We start from the raw sequence: 20,221 nt of genomic DNA, 5'->3' as shown, positions 1-20,221 counted from the left end.
AAATGGAAGATTTTAACGACCTTGAATGACTATACAGCCCTTGCACGGTCGGCCCTGGCTTGAACCTTATTGGACTATAACATTTTTATTTAATCCATATAGTTATTACCCTTTGATGATATCTATAGAATATAAAATTCTCACTAAAGGTATCCAAAGAAGGTAACCAAAGATTTTGCGACGATGCAAATATCACACTTTTCAATATCAATAGAAATCTTTAACCAATGAATTCAAATTGCAAAAGCTATGCAATTAACAAATATAATTATACTTATTAAGCTTTATGTATTTTATTTAGCAATAAAATACATTAAATATAAAATTTGGAGTTTTACCAAGGGAGCTAATAATTAAATAATAATACTGTCTGCCACACAGCATTTCGGGGACTCTCCCTCTGGCATCTTTACTCCCTCTTTTATAGCTGACTATGCGGGCCTTTTCTAACTATTGGGGGCATTGTGATGACCTATAGTTGTTAATTTCTGTGTCATTTAGTCTCTTGCCAATCATAATACATATTCTTTTATATATAGCGATGTCGTTATTACGACATAGTTATGTCGTTATTACGACATAGTTATGTCGTTATTACGACATGATATGTCGAAATTACGACATAGCGATGTCGTTATTACGACATGTTATGTCGAAATTACGACATAGCGATGTCGTTATTACGACATGTTATGTCGAAATTACGACATAGCGATGTCGTTTTAACGACATGTTATGTCGAAATTACGACATGCTATGTCGTAATTACGACATAAAATATTTTTTTTGAATGGCCCTTATCGGCTTCCGTATGTTATAGATATGGTGAATGTGAAGAATCATTGATATCTAGGCTGACTAAACATATCATTGGCTGACAATCAGCAATAATATTGACGCAGAGGTGACCAAGCGAACAATCTAATGCTGTTGAGTCTTTTGTCGACGAAACGCACGTCTGGTGCAAATATATAATTTCCATCTTGGTATCTAGGATGAGTTTATTTACAACCACTTGGTCGATACAACAGCTGGTGGAGTTTTTATTCCCCGAGAGTATCACCAACGCAGGAGTCAGCACTTCTGTGTTGACCTGAACTGTCATTGATATTGTCGTAATTATAAATAAACTATTTACAATACTTTGTTTTTTTTATATAGTAAGGCCTTTCTACCTAAGAAATAGATTACCACAGCTGTATTTGGTAAAACATTTTGAAATTTTGGTCCTCAATGCCTTTTTACTTCGTACTTTATTTGGCCATTAACTTTTTTTGTTTCGAGTGTCACTGATGGGTCTTTTGTAGACGCAACGTGCGTCTGGTGCAAATATAAAATTTCAGTCCTGGTATCTATGATCAGTTTATTTACAACCACTGGGTCGATGCCATCTAAAGTAAGGATCAACTATATTCAAATAAGATTATTGGAATAAGGAAATTCATTTATTTCATAGTAGCTTCATTTATTTTTGTAAGATTATAAACATACCAATCAGATATCAATTTCAATTGTTTTTTTTATATATTGTGTACTACTTAAATTTTTGTAAATGGAGGTGTACTCTTAATTCTATTGGTTTAGCATAGATAACCTCCGTGGCTAAATATAGAACTTGGAGGAGGAGGCCGAATAAAAATAATCATCTAACATCTGAAAAAAAAAAAAGAAAATGGCAAAATCAAAACCTTTTAAAAACAAACACATCAAACGAATGGATAACATCTGTCATATTCCTGACTTCTAACAGGCATTTTCTAATGTAGAAAATGGTGGATTAAACCCGGTTTTATTGGTAGCTAAACCGCTCACTTGTATGACAGTCACATAAAAAAATCCATTATATTGATAACGATCTATCATACTATCCTCATGATCCTCTTGACCAAAACAGCCAGACGACTTATTTAAATGCAGATGCTGGATATCATTTGTTTTTAAAATGATGACAAAGGATTTATAATTCTGTTGAATCGTTGTAATGTTTTCAACCAATGGTCTTAAGTTTTTGAATTAAAAGGATAAACTCATACTCAACAGATTTATCATAACAAGAATAAAAAGATTTTTTTTAATTTTCTGGGTGAGGTGAACAAATTTCACATCTGACGGAAATATTTCGAACTATTACCATCACTGGGGGTCCATCGTCCGTTAACTTTACAAAGACTACTTGACAACTTCAAAATGGTCTAACATCTTTAAAAGCATACAGAAAGAGAAAATCTGCCGAAAATATTAAGAATGTAAAGACCAAACTACCAAATTAAAATACAACAATTCGTGCAGTGTTATACGCTTCTTTATTTTCTATCACTTTTTTTTCTTACTGTTTCATTGTAGTAATTTAAAAAGTTAAATGCTAAATACTACCCCGCACAAGCGAATTGAATTGAATTGAATTGAATTATAAGCGATTTTTTGTCACTTATCTACTCCACTTTCTCAATAACAAAAGATCATGTTTTATATACTTTCTAGTATATAAATGATTTACAATGTAAAAAAATCCGGTCAATAAATATTTTTTTTCTTTATAAATCTTTTACAATTTTGCCACTTGATCAAAACGCTCAGACGACAACTCCAAATGCTGATACTATACATTGGAAATTTTGTTTTAGGAAATATCTCATGGGGACATATCTTTTAGAAATCAGAAGATTCGAAGTGAAAGTTTGAATAATAAAATCTTAAAAACCGTTACAATTTTAAAAATATTCCCAGAATGTCCTCTTGATCAAAACAGTCAGACGACTTGTTTTAAGATTTATTTCCCTTATGACGAATTTATTTTTTGTCGTGTTTTTTGCTATTCTCTTCAAATTTTAGTGGATGGAGATAACCTTGAAATAGCAAAAGTTATGATTAAAACCAGATGTACAAACTAGCTGAATTGTTGAAATGGTAAATCGGCTCAATTTCAGAATTGTTGCCTTTTTTCTATTAATGCTACGTAGTAGAAATGCGATCTAGAAAAGGTGTTCCAAATCCTGATACTGTACATACATTATCAAAAAAAAAATGCAGTCGTAGAAATTACGCAAAGGAGACGTATCATTATTAATTCAGAAGAATTGAAGTCAAATTTGAACCATACATATCAAAGCTTGAGCTCACACATAACAGACGAATCAGTACTTAAAGGAAGGGAATCCATGTGACCCAAGTTGTCATTTGAGGGGAATTTTCGAATTCTATTTATTCTTAAGGTCAATATCTCATAAAACATTTTATCATGTATACACCGAGAAGTTGACATGGAGTACCGCGTTCACATGTTTTGCTTTCATGCCAGTATAAATATATATGAATGAATTATGATCTTCCTCTTCCTACATCTATAACACTCTCCACTCACTCTCGTCAATTGATAACCAATAAAAATTAGAAAACAATATATTGATTAGATTTTAAACATTGGTAAATCGTTAATCTAGAACTAGGAAGTCATGTAAGAAAATCATGTTAGTAAATAAAACAGGTGCTTTGGTTGTTGAGAAAGTTAAGTAGATAAGTGACAAAAAACTTATAATCAATTACGAATACATTACTGCAACACTTGTAGGTGGTAAAATTCTTTAGAATTTAACTTTCTTTAAATGAGAATAATTAAACCGAAAGCAGAAAGGAAATGAAAAATAAACAAAAGCTAATACCATCGCATACTTTTTTATTCTGTCAATTCTCGTAGAAAGAGATTTGTATAGATTTGGAACGACAAGACACCTCCGTAGTTTTGTATTATCAACTGATGTTTTTTTTTATACCACAAGGTCCTTAAGGAAGTGCATAATATTCGGATCGAGCAGGACAAGACACACGCGCACTTCTCGACTGCCGATAACAGCTATTACAGCAAATCGTGTTGATTTCTTTGTTTCAGACAAACTTTTCTCATGTTAAAACATAATTCTGTCGAATTCGGGACGGCGATTTATTTGACCATCTTAAGTTAAAAATAATATAACAGTATAAATTTAATGACTGGTTCTATGAAATATTTTTACTTGGGTTCCCTGGGATTAATTACATGTTAGTGAAACCTAAATATTTGAAATATAATTAGGGAATGGTATCATTGATCATAAAAGATATCCGTTTTATTCAGTATATACATTTTAGCTATGTTAAAAGCGGTTGCAAGGTAATGGATGGCAGTGTTGGTTAGTTATCAAATGTAATTTGTGTTAAATGTTTGTAGTGAAAAAAATAAAGAAAAATAAGTAGTTTCTAGTGAAAGATAAACAAAATGTCATTTATGTGGTATATGAATTGTGAACTGTGCCATTTGGTCTCAGGTGGAGAGTTAACTTGTCTTACTAGCAATCATACCACATTATTTTTTATATTTTCTCATCTTGATTTTCTAAAAACAAGACTCTGAATAGTTCACACTGTTCTCTCGTTTTAATTTAAAATGATTTGGACGGTAGAAAGTATGAACAGAAGTAACATTTGACCACAAAGTCATGTGCGCAAATAACAAAATCTGGTAAGAGGTACTTATATAGAAGCACTTCTTTAGTAAATAGAAACTATTACTACAAGTGTTTTTTAAACGTTTAATGACAGAAAGAAACTTTAAATGATTATATCTATTTAAATAGATTACGTTGAGCTTATCACCATTCCTTAGTCTCTAACGTACTTATTACAGATCAAATCCTTTTAAATAAAACCTAACAAAAGTTTGTATGCAACAAAGAAATCAACACGATAGGCTATAATATGTATATGATTTGATCACAATACCATTTTATAGATCACTAAACTTATAGTCCTGTATAAAGTAACGGCAAGATGAAGAACGACAATAACAGAAGTGTTGTTTAATTTTTTAATTTTTTTTCAAATTTGAAGGGATATTTTTTCACACAAACCAGGACCGTTTCTTTTAAACACCAAACGTTTATTGCATATATTTTGTTCGTCTAAATTTTCTTTGCAATTTTCTGTCTCCTTGACGTATACCAACATTTCCTTTAATTCATTTAAATAAAATTTCCGGTATTTTTCAAATGTTTCCAGTTAAACCATTTTTTTTTAAGTATGGTCGAAAGTTTTTGGAAAGCAGATACTTTAAACGAAGCACAAATACTCAGAGCGCATGTAACAAGATATCTACTATAGTACAAGGTCTGCCTAACATGAGGGTGTTGCAACTATAGATTTAAAACTACTTCACGATTTAAATCGAACTAAAATTTCAGAATTGAAAAGTGTCATTAAAGTCGTCCTAGTACCGAAAAACTGTCTACATGCTGCATGTCATTCTTCAAGAGAATGTATGATACAATTTCCGTGTACTCGACACGTATATCAGGAATACCCATTGATGATTTTGAAGACAAATGAATAATGTCTAAGAGGATATTACAACCTATCTGGCCCTAGAAACAGAATAACCTAAAAATGTTTAACGTCTCCGAGTTACAACATTTGATTAAATTCAGATGAAGCGGCAGCAGAATGTGTAGAAATTTTTTATTGGTCTTAATTGAAGTGCAAAAAGCCTTGAAACATAATTTGCTGTCTAAACAATTATAGTTTATGTGTTCCTTCATTTCTTATAACTAAGTGCTTGTATACAGATATCATTGGAATTTTTAATTTCATTAACATGTGACAAAAAAAAAACCAACATAGTTTTGTTGCATGCATGCGTTTCTACATGTAAAAGAAAAGTACGATTAAACATATTTTTCAAGGGGTCAGAGCTTTGGAAATATTCAGGAGTGTCCTTTCTTGAAAACCAACCGATAGCTTCATACTTGTGAAATAACTTGAAATAGGCCTACACAATATCAATACACATGTATCTACAAAATTTAATAATAATAAAAAAAGATAACAAATGCGTAGCTTCTTAACACAAAGCAAGGCTAATATTGATTCAAAGACAAATACATTTTTGTTCGGATGCAGTATAAAATCTTGTATAACAGTATATAACTACTACAAAACGTTTGTTCGGTTGTTTTTACCAGTCACGTTTGTTTGTGTAGTCCCTTCTGTCAAACTCATAACTTTCATTTGATGATCTGTAGATATTAGTTGGTCCGTGACGTTCAACAGGAGCCATATGTTTGTCAGGATATCTAGGCCATCTCGTCGGGTAATCAGATGGAATAATACGTTTCGGCCATTTCGGAGGTGTCCAAGATGAAGCCATTCCAGAACAAAATTTAAGAAACATAAAGTAGCCACCTACACTTGATATTAAGCCAATTAATGTTCCCACAAGACACGAAATAATACTGCGCTTGTTGATGACGTTGGCGATAAACACCTTTTTGGACGGGTCTCTCGAAAGCATACAACTGCAGTCTGCATAATCAGTTTCATAACAATTCTGAAAACAAAATAATGAATATAAACTAAGGAATTGCAAATTTTGTTTCAGCATACCTTATTAATTTGTTTTCTAAGAGTGTTTTTACATAATTGCATTGGCAAGCATCTATCGATAACATTCTTTAAACTTTTAACAGTGTATGACTACAAGAAACGTATTGATACAAGGACTGATCCACATTTATGAATACACTTTTAATGTTCGAAATCAATAAAAAAAAAAAATACAAAGAAAAACAGATATTTCTTAATTATTTGTATACATATCTACCGCAGCTGTCCATGTGGCAGATTAGAGAATTTAATGCAATGAAAAGACTTATATTTCTTATATATATTTCTTATTTACTTTTCTTTGCTGATGTTACTAGTAATTTTACCTGATCCTTTATAACCTTTGTCTCACAATTGACACCAGTCCATCCATTAGTACATCCACAATTGTACGTGTGACCTTTGGCTGTACATTTACCATTATTTTTACAAGGCTGAAGGTGACAAAGATTTATACCTGGAGAGTTCAAAAATAATAATTAACAATGGTCTACAGCACTTTTGAAAATGGAATATATCATCAATTCAGCCTGCCAGTGTCTCTTGGAATTTTATGTTCTGGTCTGTGTTCTATAGCTTTTGTCATGATCAAAGATGATCATATTTCGATAGGGTTTCTTATGACTCTTCCAATTAGAAAATAAGATTACCTGGTACAAATATTTAATGAATACAAAACAAAAGACAAAATAATGAAAAGCATATGCAAATTATCACATTAATTATTCCGTGGATCAAGATGGAAAAAAGTAAAAACACAAAAATACTGAACTCCGAGGAAAATTCAAAAAGGAAAATCAAAAATCAAAAGGCAAAATCAAAAGGCCAAACACATCAAACGAATGGATAACAACTGTCATATTCCTGACTTGGTACAGGCATTTTCTAATGTAGAAAATGGTGGATTGAACCTGGTTTTATAGCTAGCTAAACCTCTCACTTGTATGACAGTCGCATCAAATTCCATTACATTGTCAACGATGCATGAACAAAACAAACATACTCAAAGAGTAAAAATGTCAAAAATAGGGGTACAACAGTCAATATTGTGTTATCATCTTAATATCACTACATAAACAACAAATGTAACAAAGTAGCACAAAAAGGCATACATCAAATTTAACATTCTCATTTTGCTTTTCTTATACGGCTGAATTTATCTATGTAAAGTTCACGCATATCATAATATGTTGTTTTTGTGTACCCTTAAACGTAAACAAAATTAGATGTTCTGGATACTTTTGGTTATAAGTTACACATGCCTTTTACATATATAACAGATCTGCATCAGTTTAATAATAAGTACGCTGTATTAGCCGAACATACCCTTTTCACACAGAAAACCTCTGTAACCTTGTGAACACTGACAACTAAAATTATTCACATGGTCAATACAAGTTCCGCCATGTTTGCATGGGTCGTTAGCACAGTCATCAATGTCTAAAATTAACAAAAGTATAAAATAAATATTGTATGTTTTGAAAATTAATGGTACGGACATTATAATAATAAAATGTTGAATTAAAAAAAATAATAAATATATTTTTGCATAAAAAGGACAAAAGAATGGAAAGCATAAAATTGTCATTATAAGTTTTTTTTTTATAGTGAAGTAAGTTTACCACACACTAACTCATAAAATATAATATAACTTAATGTAAGCTTTTAGACGTAATAAACTTTATAGAACCAAAAGTAGCTCTTTGACACATTTATATGTGACCGAATATACAATTCTGCGAACTTTTAAAAATACTAGAGATTCATAAGGTAAATTTAAAGTTTCTAAGAAATAGTGCTGAATAATTACCTTTTTCACATATTTGTCCAGTATATCCTGTACGACAATGACATATATATCTGTTGACCCTATCTATGCAGGTACCTCCATTTGAACATGGCCTACTACTACATTCATCAATATCTGCCAAAAAAATCATTGATACAAATCTTAACATGTTGTTGATTTTACTGAGTAATCGTTTTTTCTCATAAAGAGGCATATAGAAAGTTTTAATAACTAGAGACTTTTGTAAATGTATAAGTTTATAAAGTCCCTCAAGAAAATGAAACTTGTTAAATATATAAGGATGGACAAAGAATACGCCTATCCGATCAAAAAAATATGTTCCATAAAAGAAACATAACTTATTTTCTTACTTACCTGTATCACATCGTTTTCCAATAAATCCAGCCTTACAGTTACAATTAAAATCGTTCAGTGCGTTTATACAAAACGTTGCGTTTACACAAGGAGAGGAAGCACAATTATCAATAACTGAAACGAAAATAAAAATAGCATGAGTATCATGGAGTTGTTTGGAAAATTATTGCTAAGCTAAAAAAAAGGTTTTTCTATATCTTGAATCATAGAGATAACTTTTAAGAATATGAGTTGCTGTGCCGTTTGTAATAGATAACGTCACCATAAGAGCATCAGAACTGTTTAATGACAGAATTAACAGAGAAAAAAAAATACACAAATATCTTATTTGTTTAAGAAATGTGGATATAAATTATATACGGTTTTCTTCTTCAAAAGAGATAGTTTAAATCAAATTGAGAGTTTAAACTTGTAACAATGAACGACACATTAGCCGCAAAATTTTTGAATTCGAAAATGTCAACGTTCGTTAATTTTCTATAAATGTATTTTTCGCATGGACAACTTACCTTAACATACATAAAGCGATTCATTTAAAGATAAACAACAATACCTTCCATTTCATATATATAATTGCAAAGAATGAAGTTCTCAGTTTGAACTCTCTAAATGATTTACTAGAATAATGGCGTCCCCTAATGTATTGTGTAAAACTCACACAACAGAAGATGTGATTTTATATTGCGATGACTGCGAACTATTAGTTTGTAGAGAATGTGTAAGACAGGAACATAAACTGCACAGCTATTTAAAATTCAAAGAAAAGGTAGGAGATTCAAGATTATGTCTGACCGACAATTTACTTACATTAAATAGCGTTCGATTACCGAGATTGCGTGAAAATTTGCAAGATGTTATTACGCTACAAGAAACAAAAGAACAAGATACTAAAGACATGCTGACAGAAATTGTATCCAGAGCAGACAAAATGATTGAAAACATAACTCTTATTCGCGAAAAACTGATGAACAGGAGTGAACTTCTAAACGAAAAAAACTTAACAGTGATAGAAAAGAAAATTTCACAAATCAACGCCCGGATAGATATTTTTGAACGTGCTGACGCATTTGCAAAAGGAGCTCTTGAACACGGCTTTGATGAAGAAATTATCCACGAAGATTTAGAATTGAGAAGACAACTTCATAACTTTCAACCCATTAATATTTACGAAGATATCGATCGCCCCATATTTGTTGACGGAGATTTGAATGAACTTGTTTTAAAGCAAATGTTTGGAACTGTTTTATCGGAAATCAGAGATTTGTCTAATGAAGATAATAAACGTCCTAAACTTAAAGTTCAGAAAATTTCAATGTTTGTCAGTGGTACTGAAGATATAGTAGGGATTTGTCCAATCAAAAGCGAGGTGGCATGGCTGCATCCAAAGAAAGGAAGTAGAAATACTCTGATCAACGTAAATGGTCATCAAATGTCGGCCCTTGATTTCGGTTTTGTCGTTACCTCCTTTGCACTATCAAAGAATGGAAAAATTTACATGACGGACTATTCAATAAACCGTATAATTTCAATGGACTCTTCCAAGAAGTTCCATACCGAAATAACACTTTCTCTGCATCCTATTGGTATAATCGTCTGTTCCGACGAAGACATTTTGATATGCCTAACCGATGAATGGATTTATAATACAACATCAAAGAGTCAAAGAAAAGTAGTTAGAATGACAAAGGATTTCAAGGAGAAAGTAACCTTTGAGTTAGATGAACAGGGTGAGAATATATTCACTCTTCCAATAGCTGTAGCCGAAAACCTTAATGGTGACGTTTGTGTTGTCGATAAGATCGCAAGCGATAAAGGGCGAGTTTGTGTTTTGTACGGTACAGGCAAACTACGTTTTGTTTATGAGCATAGAGGAGCTAGTATGCCATTTGACCCATCTTCCGTCTGTTGTACAAGACATTCAAACATTGTTATCGCTGATCCTTCTAACAACGTTGTAGAAATAGTTTCCGATGGGGGTGAGTTTCTACATTTCCTGATAACAGAGAAAGGTGGTTGCATTATGCCGATATCTTTAGGTAAAGACCCGGATGATAGAATATGGATAGGTTGTGGAAGTGGAAAGTGTATTATTCTCAAATACGGATATGGTTTGCCGAAATAGTACAATTCTCAAAAACGGATATGGTTTACCGAAAAAGTGCCACTAATAATACATGTCAGGGATGATGCAGGAATGAATTAAATATCGATATATAAATTTTGCACGTATAGAGGCAAATAACGTGTTACTGTTTTTTGAAATTTACATGTATTATGTTTGAGTTTTATAAATATTACTTGGAAGTATTTAAGTTGTTTGTTTATCATGGTATTGCAGAGCCTTTCACACACAATAAACCAATATAATGATTATTTTATTTACAACCAAATGCTTATAAAAAAACCCCGACATATTTGTCCATTTCTATAATAATACATTGTATGAACTAGAAACAATAATGAAAATTCTATTTAAGAGTTTTGCATGCGCATTTATGATAAACTTAATAGATTCAATAGAATTAAACCAAATACTGAATAATGTCCCAAAATTGATGATCGCAGCCAACATACAATTTACCCTTTCTGAGAACTGAACTAATTCTGAAAACAGTTCTGACAGAACTTCCCTAAAAGTGGTGAAAATAGAAAATATACAATGCAGGGAGGAAAGGGAGGGGTGGAAATTGTATATCAGAGAAGGATAGAAAGCAACATGATCAAAAGAAAAATATGAAACACGAAACATCAATTCATAAATCATTGCACATAAAACACAACTGAGTAGCATTAACGCCCCATCAGAATTTGAGAATGAACTTGAGGATTCCAGGAGTGTAAGCGATTTCTGTTTCAATCGAAGAACACTGGTCATGAAGTATGTGCTTATGAAAAATAACTGTAGGTGGGCAAAATTCAGGAATTATAAGCGACCATATTAAACAATATTTTGTGAATTAAAATGATATAAATGTTCGTAAGCATCAAAACAAAGAGCTCCCGACAAAACAGACCAATCCGTGTAAAATACACTCTGCATAGATTTCTGCTCGAATTTTCAATACAGTTTTGTTATCTTTAGAGTGAAGTTATATCATTTTTATAAATATTGTATAGATGTTGTGTCAAAAGCAATTATTGAAGCGGCGAAAAGCAATCAACAATCAATCAATAAATCCAGAAATTGTGTGCATTTCGGACTCACATTCAAACTGTTTTGAAACTGGGTCAATTATAAACTAACATAACTAGGAAACTTTTGGCAGCTGTTCAAGCTGTCCAAGGCCGTATTTTGACCCTCGATTTCCTTTGATAATATAGTGTTGTTGGGTTTCCATTGGGATATTTACGCCATGACACCAATTGTAGCAGAAAGAAATATATAGTAGACACAAAACAATTAATGAAACTATCGATTTATTTTACAATTTTATTAATACAAACGTAAAGTTGACAGATAGAAACGTTAAAAAAGAAGCTTCAAATCTCTATCGGCCTACGGTAAATAATAACAAAAGCATTGCCATTGAAACATCCCACCCACAGTTTGTTTTCAGAATCAATAGCTATGGTGCATGGAATCGTAGGGCTAATTTCACTCGGTGCAAAGTCTTGAATGAATTTGCCATCAGGTGCAAGTATGTAAACGGAATGACTTGCTGCATCAGATATAATTATGTTTGCCTCACTGTCACAACAAACTCCTGTTGGGTTAAATGGTCCTGCGGATTTTGAGTGGTTAAACTTTAAATAACCATCGTCGCTAAAGACCATTACTTTTCCCGTTTTAGTGTCAGTTCGATTAAGCACACAAATATCTCGATTTTTATTTTCAACAACGATTTCAGGTAATACAAAATACCTGGAAGCATCCTTGGCTCTGTCAATCTGAAGTTGTTTCTTGAATTTATCAGACATGCGCAGTACCATTCGCCTGCTTTTGTCGTTTGCCTTATATGTGTATTCATCCACCTGACACATTAATAGGTCTCCATTCTTGCACAGGCAAATGCCAACTGGAAATAACCTAGACGTAGCCGTACTGTATACCATTTTAGGTTTCGTTTTTGGTTTCAGTAGCATTATGTTTTGGTTAGTAAAGTCTGATAAATATAAATCTCCATTCGGACAAAGAGCAAAACTTGTAATGCTAAATCCGACATCCATATCCTTATCTTTTGCACCGTAGCGATTAACGAGGAAACATTTGTTTGATTTTCTTGGGTGAACCCATGTTTTGTCCTTACTGATTGGACACATACCTTCAATATCAATATCTCCGAACGAAAATGGAATAGCAGTAACTTCAAACTTGGTGTCTATCTTTTTTGGTTCTTTCTTTTTCGTGGAAAACACATTTCCTATCATCTGCTTGATGACAATATAATCGGTATCTCCCACGACATATTTTGGAGAATCAACCGAGTCTTCAATATCAAGAGGCTCACGTTCTTTAATAAAATCGCGTACTTTTATTTCTTCATAGATTATTTCTTGTTCACTGCCTTTCTCCAACGACTTCTTCCCTGTAACCTGAGATCTTTCAAACATATTTATATGCTCTTCAATAGTAAACTGCTTGTCAGTTAGCACTTTATCATTGTCAAGCTGAATCTCGTCACTCTCTATGATAAGTTTCGATCGGATATCATTTATTTCTCTTATCATTGCATCTGCTCGTTCGTTTATTTGTTTCTTCAACTGTGTGTTGTTTGCTTTCTTATTTTCCTTCAGTTCTTTTACTTTGGTCAGATTGTCCCGTAATTTTGGAAGTCGATCATTTTTTGCATTCTCTAAATACTTTTGTAATGATATTTTTGATTTTGGAACTCTTTCGCTGAATTTTATAAACTGAGATTCTTCTCCATTTGAGTCCCGATTGTGTTCATGAGAGAATTGTTTAATGCAATCTCGACAAATAAGGTTTTCACATATATTACAGAAAAATATTACTTCCTCTGTTTTATGTTGTAGGCAAAACACTTTTCTAGGGCCCTTCTCGTCTAGAGAATGTCCGATTCCTGCCATTAGCCCTTTTCTCTAAACGACGATTTTGTTTGAATAAAGAAATAATTAATTTCCTTAACAGTGTAAGTTTGATATTACATTTAAGATTAATGAAACGTATGAATGAACGATAAAGGAATCATCACACTCCTATAACTGTTATAGTAAAGAAATGGACCTTGTTAATCATTTTTGTTATTTTTATTTAAAAGGTATATCAATTTCATATCACGCTTAATTAATACTTTGCATAGAGTTGTTTGTGATCTGATATGTTTTATTTGAAATTTTGCTTAGTAAGTGATTGCATTGTTTTACATATATTCATTTGAAATTAAAAGGTTCTTTTAATATTCAACATATCTCGTTCAAAGTAATAATACATACATACTACAAGTACTGAATTTGAAATCCCGTTTTGTACTTAACAGATGAAACTTTACGCATATACTGAAGCAGTCTTTCAAAACAGATATTTGTTACGATGTGTTATATTCTAAACTACTTTATAAATACATGTACCCCTAGTCATTTCTGTCTGATACAATTTATTGAAACTAAGGTTTAAAATCCCTCAGGCAAAGTTGGACAGGTATGCACTTTTTGTCATTTATAGGTTAATTTATCGTTTCGGATCTTAAATTTTAGCGTTTCTAATTAACGTTTCTAGTGAAGATAAGTAGAGAAAGTGGATCGGATGCATTTGATTAATAATTTTCTATATGTTTTAACTTTCATTTGTTTGACAATATAAAAAATAACCTGAACTGCACAGTCTGCCTGTGTATCCTTTCTTGCAAAGACAAGTAAAACCATTGACGTGGTCAGCACAGTATCCTCCACTAGCAGAACATGGCGAACTTGCACATTCATCGATATCTGTAAATAAATAAATGTTATTTAAAACTTTCCAATAAAGTGTTTATATTATGAATGAAGATATTCTTGTAGATTATAATTTGCAAAATATTAAGTATTCCAGAGAATATAAGAACATAAAACACTTCAGTTTGGATGGGGTTTATGTTTCCCAGTCTTGTTTGTATGTACTATTTGCCCTTTTATGTTTTTTTGCCAATATAAGCTTTTCGGTTTCTCATCTCATGATGATTTTTTATTATTTCTTTGCTTTATTCCTCTGTTTAACATTGTTTCATTTTATCACATTACCCGTACAGTGAATATTTTAAAAGTATTTAATTGCATTAACATGTTCATCTTCCCTTTTGATATAACGTGACGGTACCCAAATTGCACCTATTTTGACAGTTTTTTCAACTACGTTTTTTTATGATCAAGACAAAAAGTTCCATTTTGTGTTTATTGTGTAGCCGTATCCTTCTTTATTATAAAGGTACACCAATTTGATTTTCTATTCATATGGAATCATAGAAAAATTGGTCTGAACTAACCTCCAAACCATCAATGATTCTGTAATGAGGAGTACCCAAATTGCATCCATGCTTAAATTCACATCGTCAAAAGTCGAATAACAGAGCTTTTGTTTAATTATTTTAAATATTTTGAACAATTGGATATTTGTCCATGATTATTCTTATTTTTTTAAGAAATGGATACTTGAAACATATTGTATTTGCTAATTTTAAAAAGATGACGTTTTGATGACGTCGCATGGTGACGTTTCCGTACATTTTGCTTTTTCAGTTAACACTTCATCAGTTGATAAATACTGTGAACGTTTTGTAAATATCTAAATATTTTAACCTATGTTGAAAAACGTGCATAGTATCAAATCATAAAAATACAAATTGTTTAGCCTCTAGGAAATCTGATAAGATTTTCGCTGCTATTTTTGCTAAATAGGTGCAATTTGGGTACTCGGTGCAATTTGGGTACCGTTACGTTATATAAATAATGTTTACCTATTTGACAATGGGTACCCGTATAACCATTCAAACAAGTACATGTATATCCATTTATCCTATCAACACATGTACCCGTATTGTGACAAGGATTGCTGAAACACTCATCAATATCTAATAAAAAAAATACAAATTAGTTCAAGATACTTAAAAAAACTCTCAGAAATAAAATAACCTCCATCAGACAATCTAATTTGTACTACATTTATGAACATTTAAATACAGATACACTGAGATTTAAAGAAAAGATAATTAAAAGATTTCAATATTTGGTGAACAAAACAATTGTTTCTTCCTTAATATTTTACACAGAGCTACAGTTACCAACATTTCCATATGATAAGAAGCAAGTATGTTTCTATTGCTTCACTTTAAATTATACTTTTGGGGTGACTCAGCCCTTAATAAAGACTTGATTTTAATCTTGTGTTTGCTACTAATAAACATTTATACACATTTTACTCCCTAAACGTTTCGTGCTGACCATTCCTGATGATGATTATCCTGCAACACGTGTTACATATTACGTCTATATTAAGCAACAGTACAATTTAATAATCGGCAGGTCTCACGATTTATATATATTCTCTTCTCTTTCTTTACGCTCTATGTTTTTTCATTACTTTTTTTTACAAGTTTAAGACCATGAATAAAATGACATATGAAAAATACATACTATCTTGACAATTTCTACCGGTAATGCCAGCTGGACACGAACAGTGATAATCATTTATAAGGTCGGTACAATGGCCTCCGTTTTGACAAGGTCTACTGAAGCATTCTTGGATATCTAAATAAACATGTCTAGAGTAAACTTATAGAAATTATGGAAAAAATAAAAATTGGAAGAAATAAATAAACAAATAAATTGAAAAATAAATAGAAAAATCTAAAAAATCCTGCACAACCTGATGATCTGAATAGCTGTTGAAATATAACTTATATGGTGTTTTTTTAATATCAAAAGCGATCATGTTTTATTCTTTTTTTGCAGAATTAGAAGTCAACGGTATTCAAAGAAATTAAACGGATTGATCTAAGAGAGCTTTAATTATAGCAACGATGTAAAAAATCTCATAAATCGATTTAGAAGACAAATCAACGTAACGAGTGAAAACTGAAGGAATCGTAAGGAGCAAGACTGGGTACGTCATCATGATAAATAAAGGCAACAGTAGTATACCGCTGTTAAAAAAAAAATCGGAGTAGCAAACTTAAACTGAGGGAAACGCACTAAATATAAGATAACAACGACACAACATTAAAATGTAACACACACAGAAACGGACTAAGCATTAGACAAAATCCTATGAGAATAACAAATATAACATCAAAACCAAATAAATGAATTTGGGATAGATAAGTACTGTGACACGTCTTATAGTATTGTGAATTCACATTCAAAAATAAGAGAAATCAAACGACACAACGGAAACACAACGTTAAAATGTAACACACACAGAAACGAACTATAATATAACAATATTCCTGACTTGGTACAGGACATTTTTAAAGGAAAAAATGGTGGGTTGAACCTGGTTTTGTGGCATGCCAAACCTCGTTTCCAATGATACAAACATGTCTCACAGAAAGCCATATTACTAATTATAGACACAAATTAGAGGCATCTAAAATGTTTTTTTAATTTCTAATTAACCTTACATTTTGAAAATCTATATTGACCAGACAAGTTTTGACCATCGACCTGGAAGATTTTTTGAATTTTGCATTGTTTTCTACGAGACAAACTCTTAAGTCATGATGGTAGACTTTATACAGTGTCAAAATGAACATTTTCATATGCAAACAAGTGAATGAATATTAATTAGATATATGAAGATGTGGTATTAAGCCTAAATAAGTATGACCAGCGTTCCCCAACATTGATACATACAAAAAAGAAATTCTTTATTTTCAAATCATCCTATTATTAAAATAATAGAAATATGATTCCGTTTTGCGTGGATTCTTCGACCCAAGTCACTTTGAGAAAGCTATATACCTTTCTCACAGTTATACCCAGTAAAACCAGGTATACACGTGCAATTGTAGTTATTCACTAGATCATTACAAGTTGCGTTGTTTTTGCATGGTTGGCCAAAACATTCATCTATATCTGTAAAGAATAAATAAGTTAGATAAAAAAATATTTATAATGAGCTATATATAAGAAAAAAGTTTAGTTCTAGAATTTTTTGGCTTCTCAGAGGTGTAAATCCTTAAATAACAACACACAGAAATGACTTCATAAATTAAAGAATGAAGAGAACTATTAATAAAACGTTGAAAGTAAAAAAACATATTCAAATACATGTATATCGATGGATACAAAAAATATGTAGATAAAAACAACAAACATAAAAGACACTTACCAATTTCACAATTATCTCCTTCATAACCAGGTAAGCAATTACATTTGTAGTGATTGATGAGATTTTTACAATATCCTGCATTTTGACACGGACCACTATGACATTCATCGATATCTGAAAAAACAAAAAAAACAATAACTAGTGTTTTCCGCAATCATATTTTATATACTATACTTCTCATATACACAAATCAACACTTCATTTACAGGAATCTGATGTATAGTAGGTGTCGTTTGTTTATGTAGTTCATATTTGTTTCTCGTTTTTATATAGATTATACCGTTGGTTTTCCCGTTTGAATGGTTTTACATTACAAATTTGTGGGCCCTTTATAGCTTGCTGTTCAGTATGAGACAAGGCTCCGTGTTAAAGGCCGTACCTTGACCTATAATGGTATACTTTTATAAATTGTTATTTGGATGGAGAGTTGTCTCATTGGCACTAATACCACATCTTCCTATAACTATATTTAGACAAAAAAAGGGAAGAACAAAGGAAAAATAACATATGAAAGGCAGAATATAAGAACTAACTTAAAAAAGAAAAACAAAATGTGTGTCTATATCATATTTTTAAATAATGAAAATAATAGAAAATCGAAGTTTGAACCTTTTATCAAAACCTTACATTAAAAACCATACCTTTACATATATATAAGATGTGTATACGTCTGCAAACAAAATAGAAGGACATTCAAAACAAACTGATTCTCTAACCGATATCTTTAATCTAAATTAAAACAGAGAGAATGTATTTCATAATGTTTGCTGTCCTAAATTTTAAAAAAAGTCAAATTATACATTATTTAGATTTAAAGCACTTAGTTATTACCATCGAAAACTGACAATGTTTGACATCATCAAGTATGTAAATGAAGATATCTTACCTCTTTCACAGTTATAACCTGTATACCCAGGGATACAATCACAAGTATAGTTGTTAACCAAATCGTTGCAGGTTGCTCCATGTAAACAAAGTCGTCTTCCACATTCATCGATATCTGTATAGACGAATAGCCATTATAACCATTATAACAGATATCTATCTGATTATATATACTAAACATAAAAAAATAATGAGTTGACGGTATTTTTAAATACAAAATTGAATTTCACAGAAGACAATATATTTGTAATATTTTTGGGGAAGTCTCTTTTAAAAAATAGGAGGTATATTCATTGGAAACATTTTTGTTCCTCTAGAACATTTCTTCGTGTGGCATTTTTTAAACAAAAACAATTTTATAACAAATCTTTTAAGAATTATTTAGTATTCACTTCTGAAACACAACTCTGTTAATTAGAGTACGTAACTTTAAAGTAACTCTTAACTCCGATTTTAAAAATTGAAGTAAATAGTTTGTAATTTCTGAGCATTTGACAGACCACTTGTATAACATGGTAATAAATGACACTAATGACATTTTGGTATCCACACGAATGCAAACAGACGAAGTTTGCGTATTATTGTCACTTTTGTATGCTGTTTAACTGTTTATGAATTCCACAATTAAAATATAATATGGTACATGTATATGTATTCAGTCATTGTGTTATTGTGCTATGGTAAACTTTTGTATTGTTGTCTTTCCATTTTGCGTATGTGCTTTGTCTATATGTTTCTTTGTTACATATTTGTCTGTTTTTATAGGGATTATGATAATAAAACAATGTTGACTGCTGTATCCCTATTTTGACATTTTTACCTATTATGTAGTTTTGTTGTGTTTGTTCACGCATCGTTATCAATATAATGGAATTTTATTCGACTGTCAAACAAGTGAGAAGTTTAGCTATGTTTAAAACCAGGTTTTATCCAACTAAATGCCTGTACCAAATCAGGAATATGACAGTTGTTATCCATATGTGTGATGTGTTTCAGCTTTTGCTATTTAATTATGTTCTTTCTGTTTTGAATTTCCTTCGGAATTCGGTATTTTTGGTATTTTACTTTTAATTCACATTATGCATTAAATCTTCCGTCTGCTCTTTTGAAATGTGTCATATTTTACAAACCTATAGAACAGTTATATCCAGCATAACCAGGCAGACAGGTACATGTATACTTATTAATTTCATTGTTACATGTAGCATTGTTTTCACATGGATTGCTAGAACATTCGTCAATATCTGTGATAAAAGAAACAAAGAAAATTGTATCAGTCTGATTGGTCAAGAAATTAACAGAGACAATCAAATTTATTAGTAAAAGATCACTGATAAGAAATATTTCATTTTCAAACGATATAATATATAAATCTAACACCTAGGTATTATCAAGCAATTTTGTCTTATCATTATTATGAATATTATTCTGTGCAGATCTGTTTTATGCTTGACGGAGATGCTGTTCACCATATACACAGTTATAAACATTGCCCTGAA

General features: G+C 31.4%; 3 protein-coding genes across 3 annotated transcripts in view; 1 reads left to right on the top strand and 2 right to left on the bottom strand.

Annotated features, from left to right (window-relative positions):
* Positions 1 to 5,813: 5,813 nt before the first annotated feature.
* LOC139517338 (neurogenic locus notch homolog protein 1-like) overlaps positions 5,814 to 20,221 on the bottom strand; it is an 82,759-nt gene continuing 68,351 nt past the window's right edge. The window contains exons 53-64 of the mRNA XM_071308271.1: positions 19,853 to 19,966; positions 18,724 to 18,837; positions 17,838 to 17,951; positions 17,468 to 17,581; positions 16,142 to 16,255; positions 15,466 to 15,579; positions 14,345 to 14,461; positions 8,576 to 8,689; positions 8,222 to 8,335; positions 7,738 to 7,851; positions 6,738 to 6,868; positions 5,814 to 6,355 (exon numbers count right to left, since the gene is read on the bottom strand). Coding sequence (XP_071164372.1) covers positions 5,984 to 6,355; positions 6,738 to 6,868; positions 7,738 to 7,851; positions 8,222 to 8,335; positions 8,576 to 8,689; positions 14,345 to 14,461; positions 15,466 to 15,579; positions 16,142 to 16,255; positions 17,468 to 17,581; positions 17,838 to 17,951; positions 18,724 to 18,837; positions 19,853 to 19,966 — 1,646 coding nt within the window. The 3' untranslated portion in view covers positions 5,814 to 5,983. The remainder of the gene's footprint in view (positions 6,356 to 6,737; positions 6,869 to 7,737; positions 7,852 to 8,221; positions 8,336 to 8,575; positions 8,690 to 14,344; positions 14,462 to 15,465; positions 15,580 to 16,141; positions 16,256 to 17,467; positions 17,582 to 17,837; positions 17,952 to 18,723; positions 18,838 to 19,852; positions 19,967 to 20,221) is intronic.
* Positions 9,128 to 10,887, top strand: LOC139517340 (E3 ubiquitin-protein ligase TRIM71-like). Its single transcript, XM_071308275.1, has one exon. The coding sequence runs from the start codon at positions 9,201 to 9,203 to the stop codon at positions 10,695 to 10,697; it is 1,497 nt and encodes a 498-aa protein (XP_071164376.1). The 5' UTR covers positions 9,128 to 9,200; the 3' UTR covers positions 10,698 to 10,887.
* LOC139517339 (tripartite motif-containing protein 2-like) lies at positions 11,992 to 13,639 on the bottom strand. Its single transcript, XM_071308272.1, has one exon. The coding sequence runs from the start codon at positions 13,601 to 13,603 to the stop codon at positions 12,056 to 12,058; it is 1,548 nt and encodes a 515-aa protein (XP_071164373.1). The 5' UTR covers positions 13,604 to 13,639; the 3' UTR covers positions 11,992 to 12,055.

This window comes from Mytilus edulis, chromosome 3 (assembly GCF_963676685.1).
Source record: "Mytilus edulis chromosome 3, xbMytEdul2.2, whole genome shotgun sequence".
Classification (NCBI taxonomy): domain Eukaryota; kingdom Metazoa; phylum Mollusca; class Bivalvia; order Mytilida; family Mytilidae; genus Mytilus; species Mytilus edulis.
This window is presented reverse-complemented; position numbering and strand designations above follow the sequence as displayed.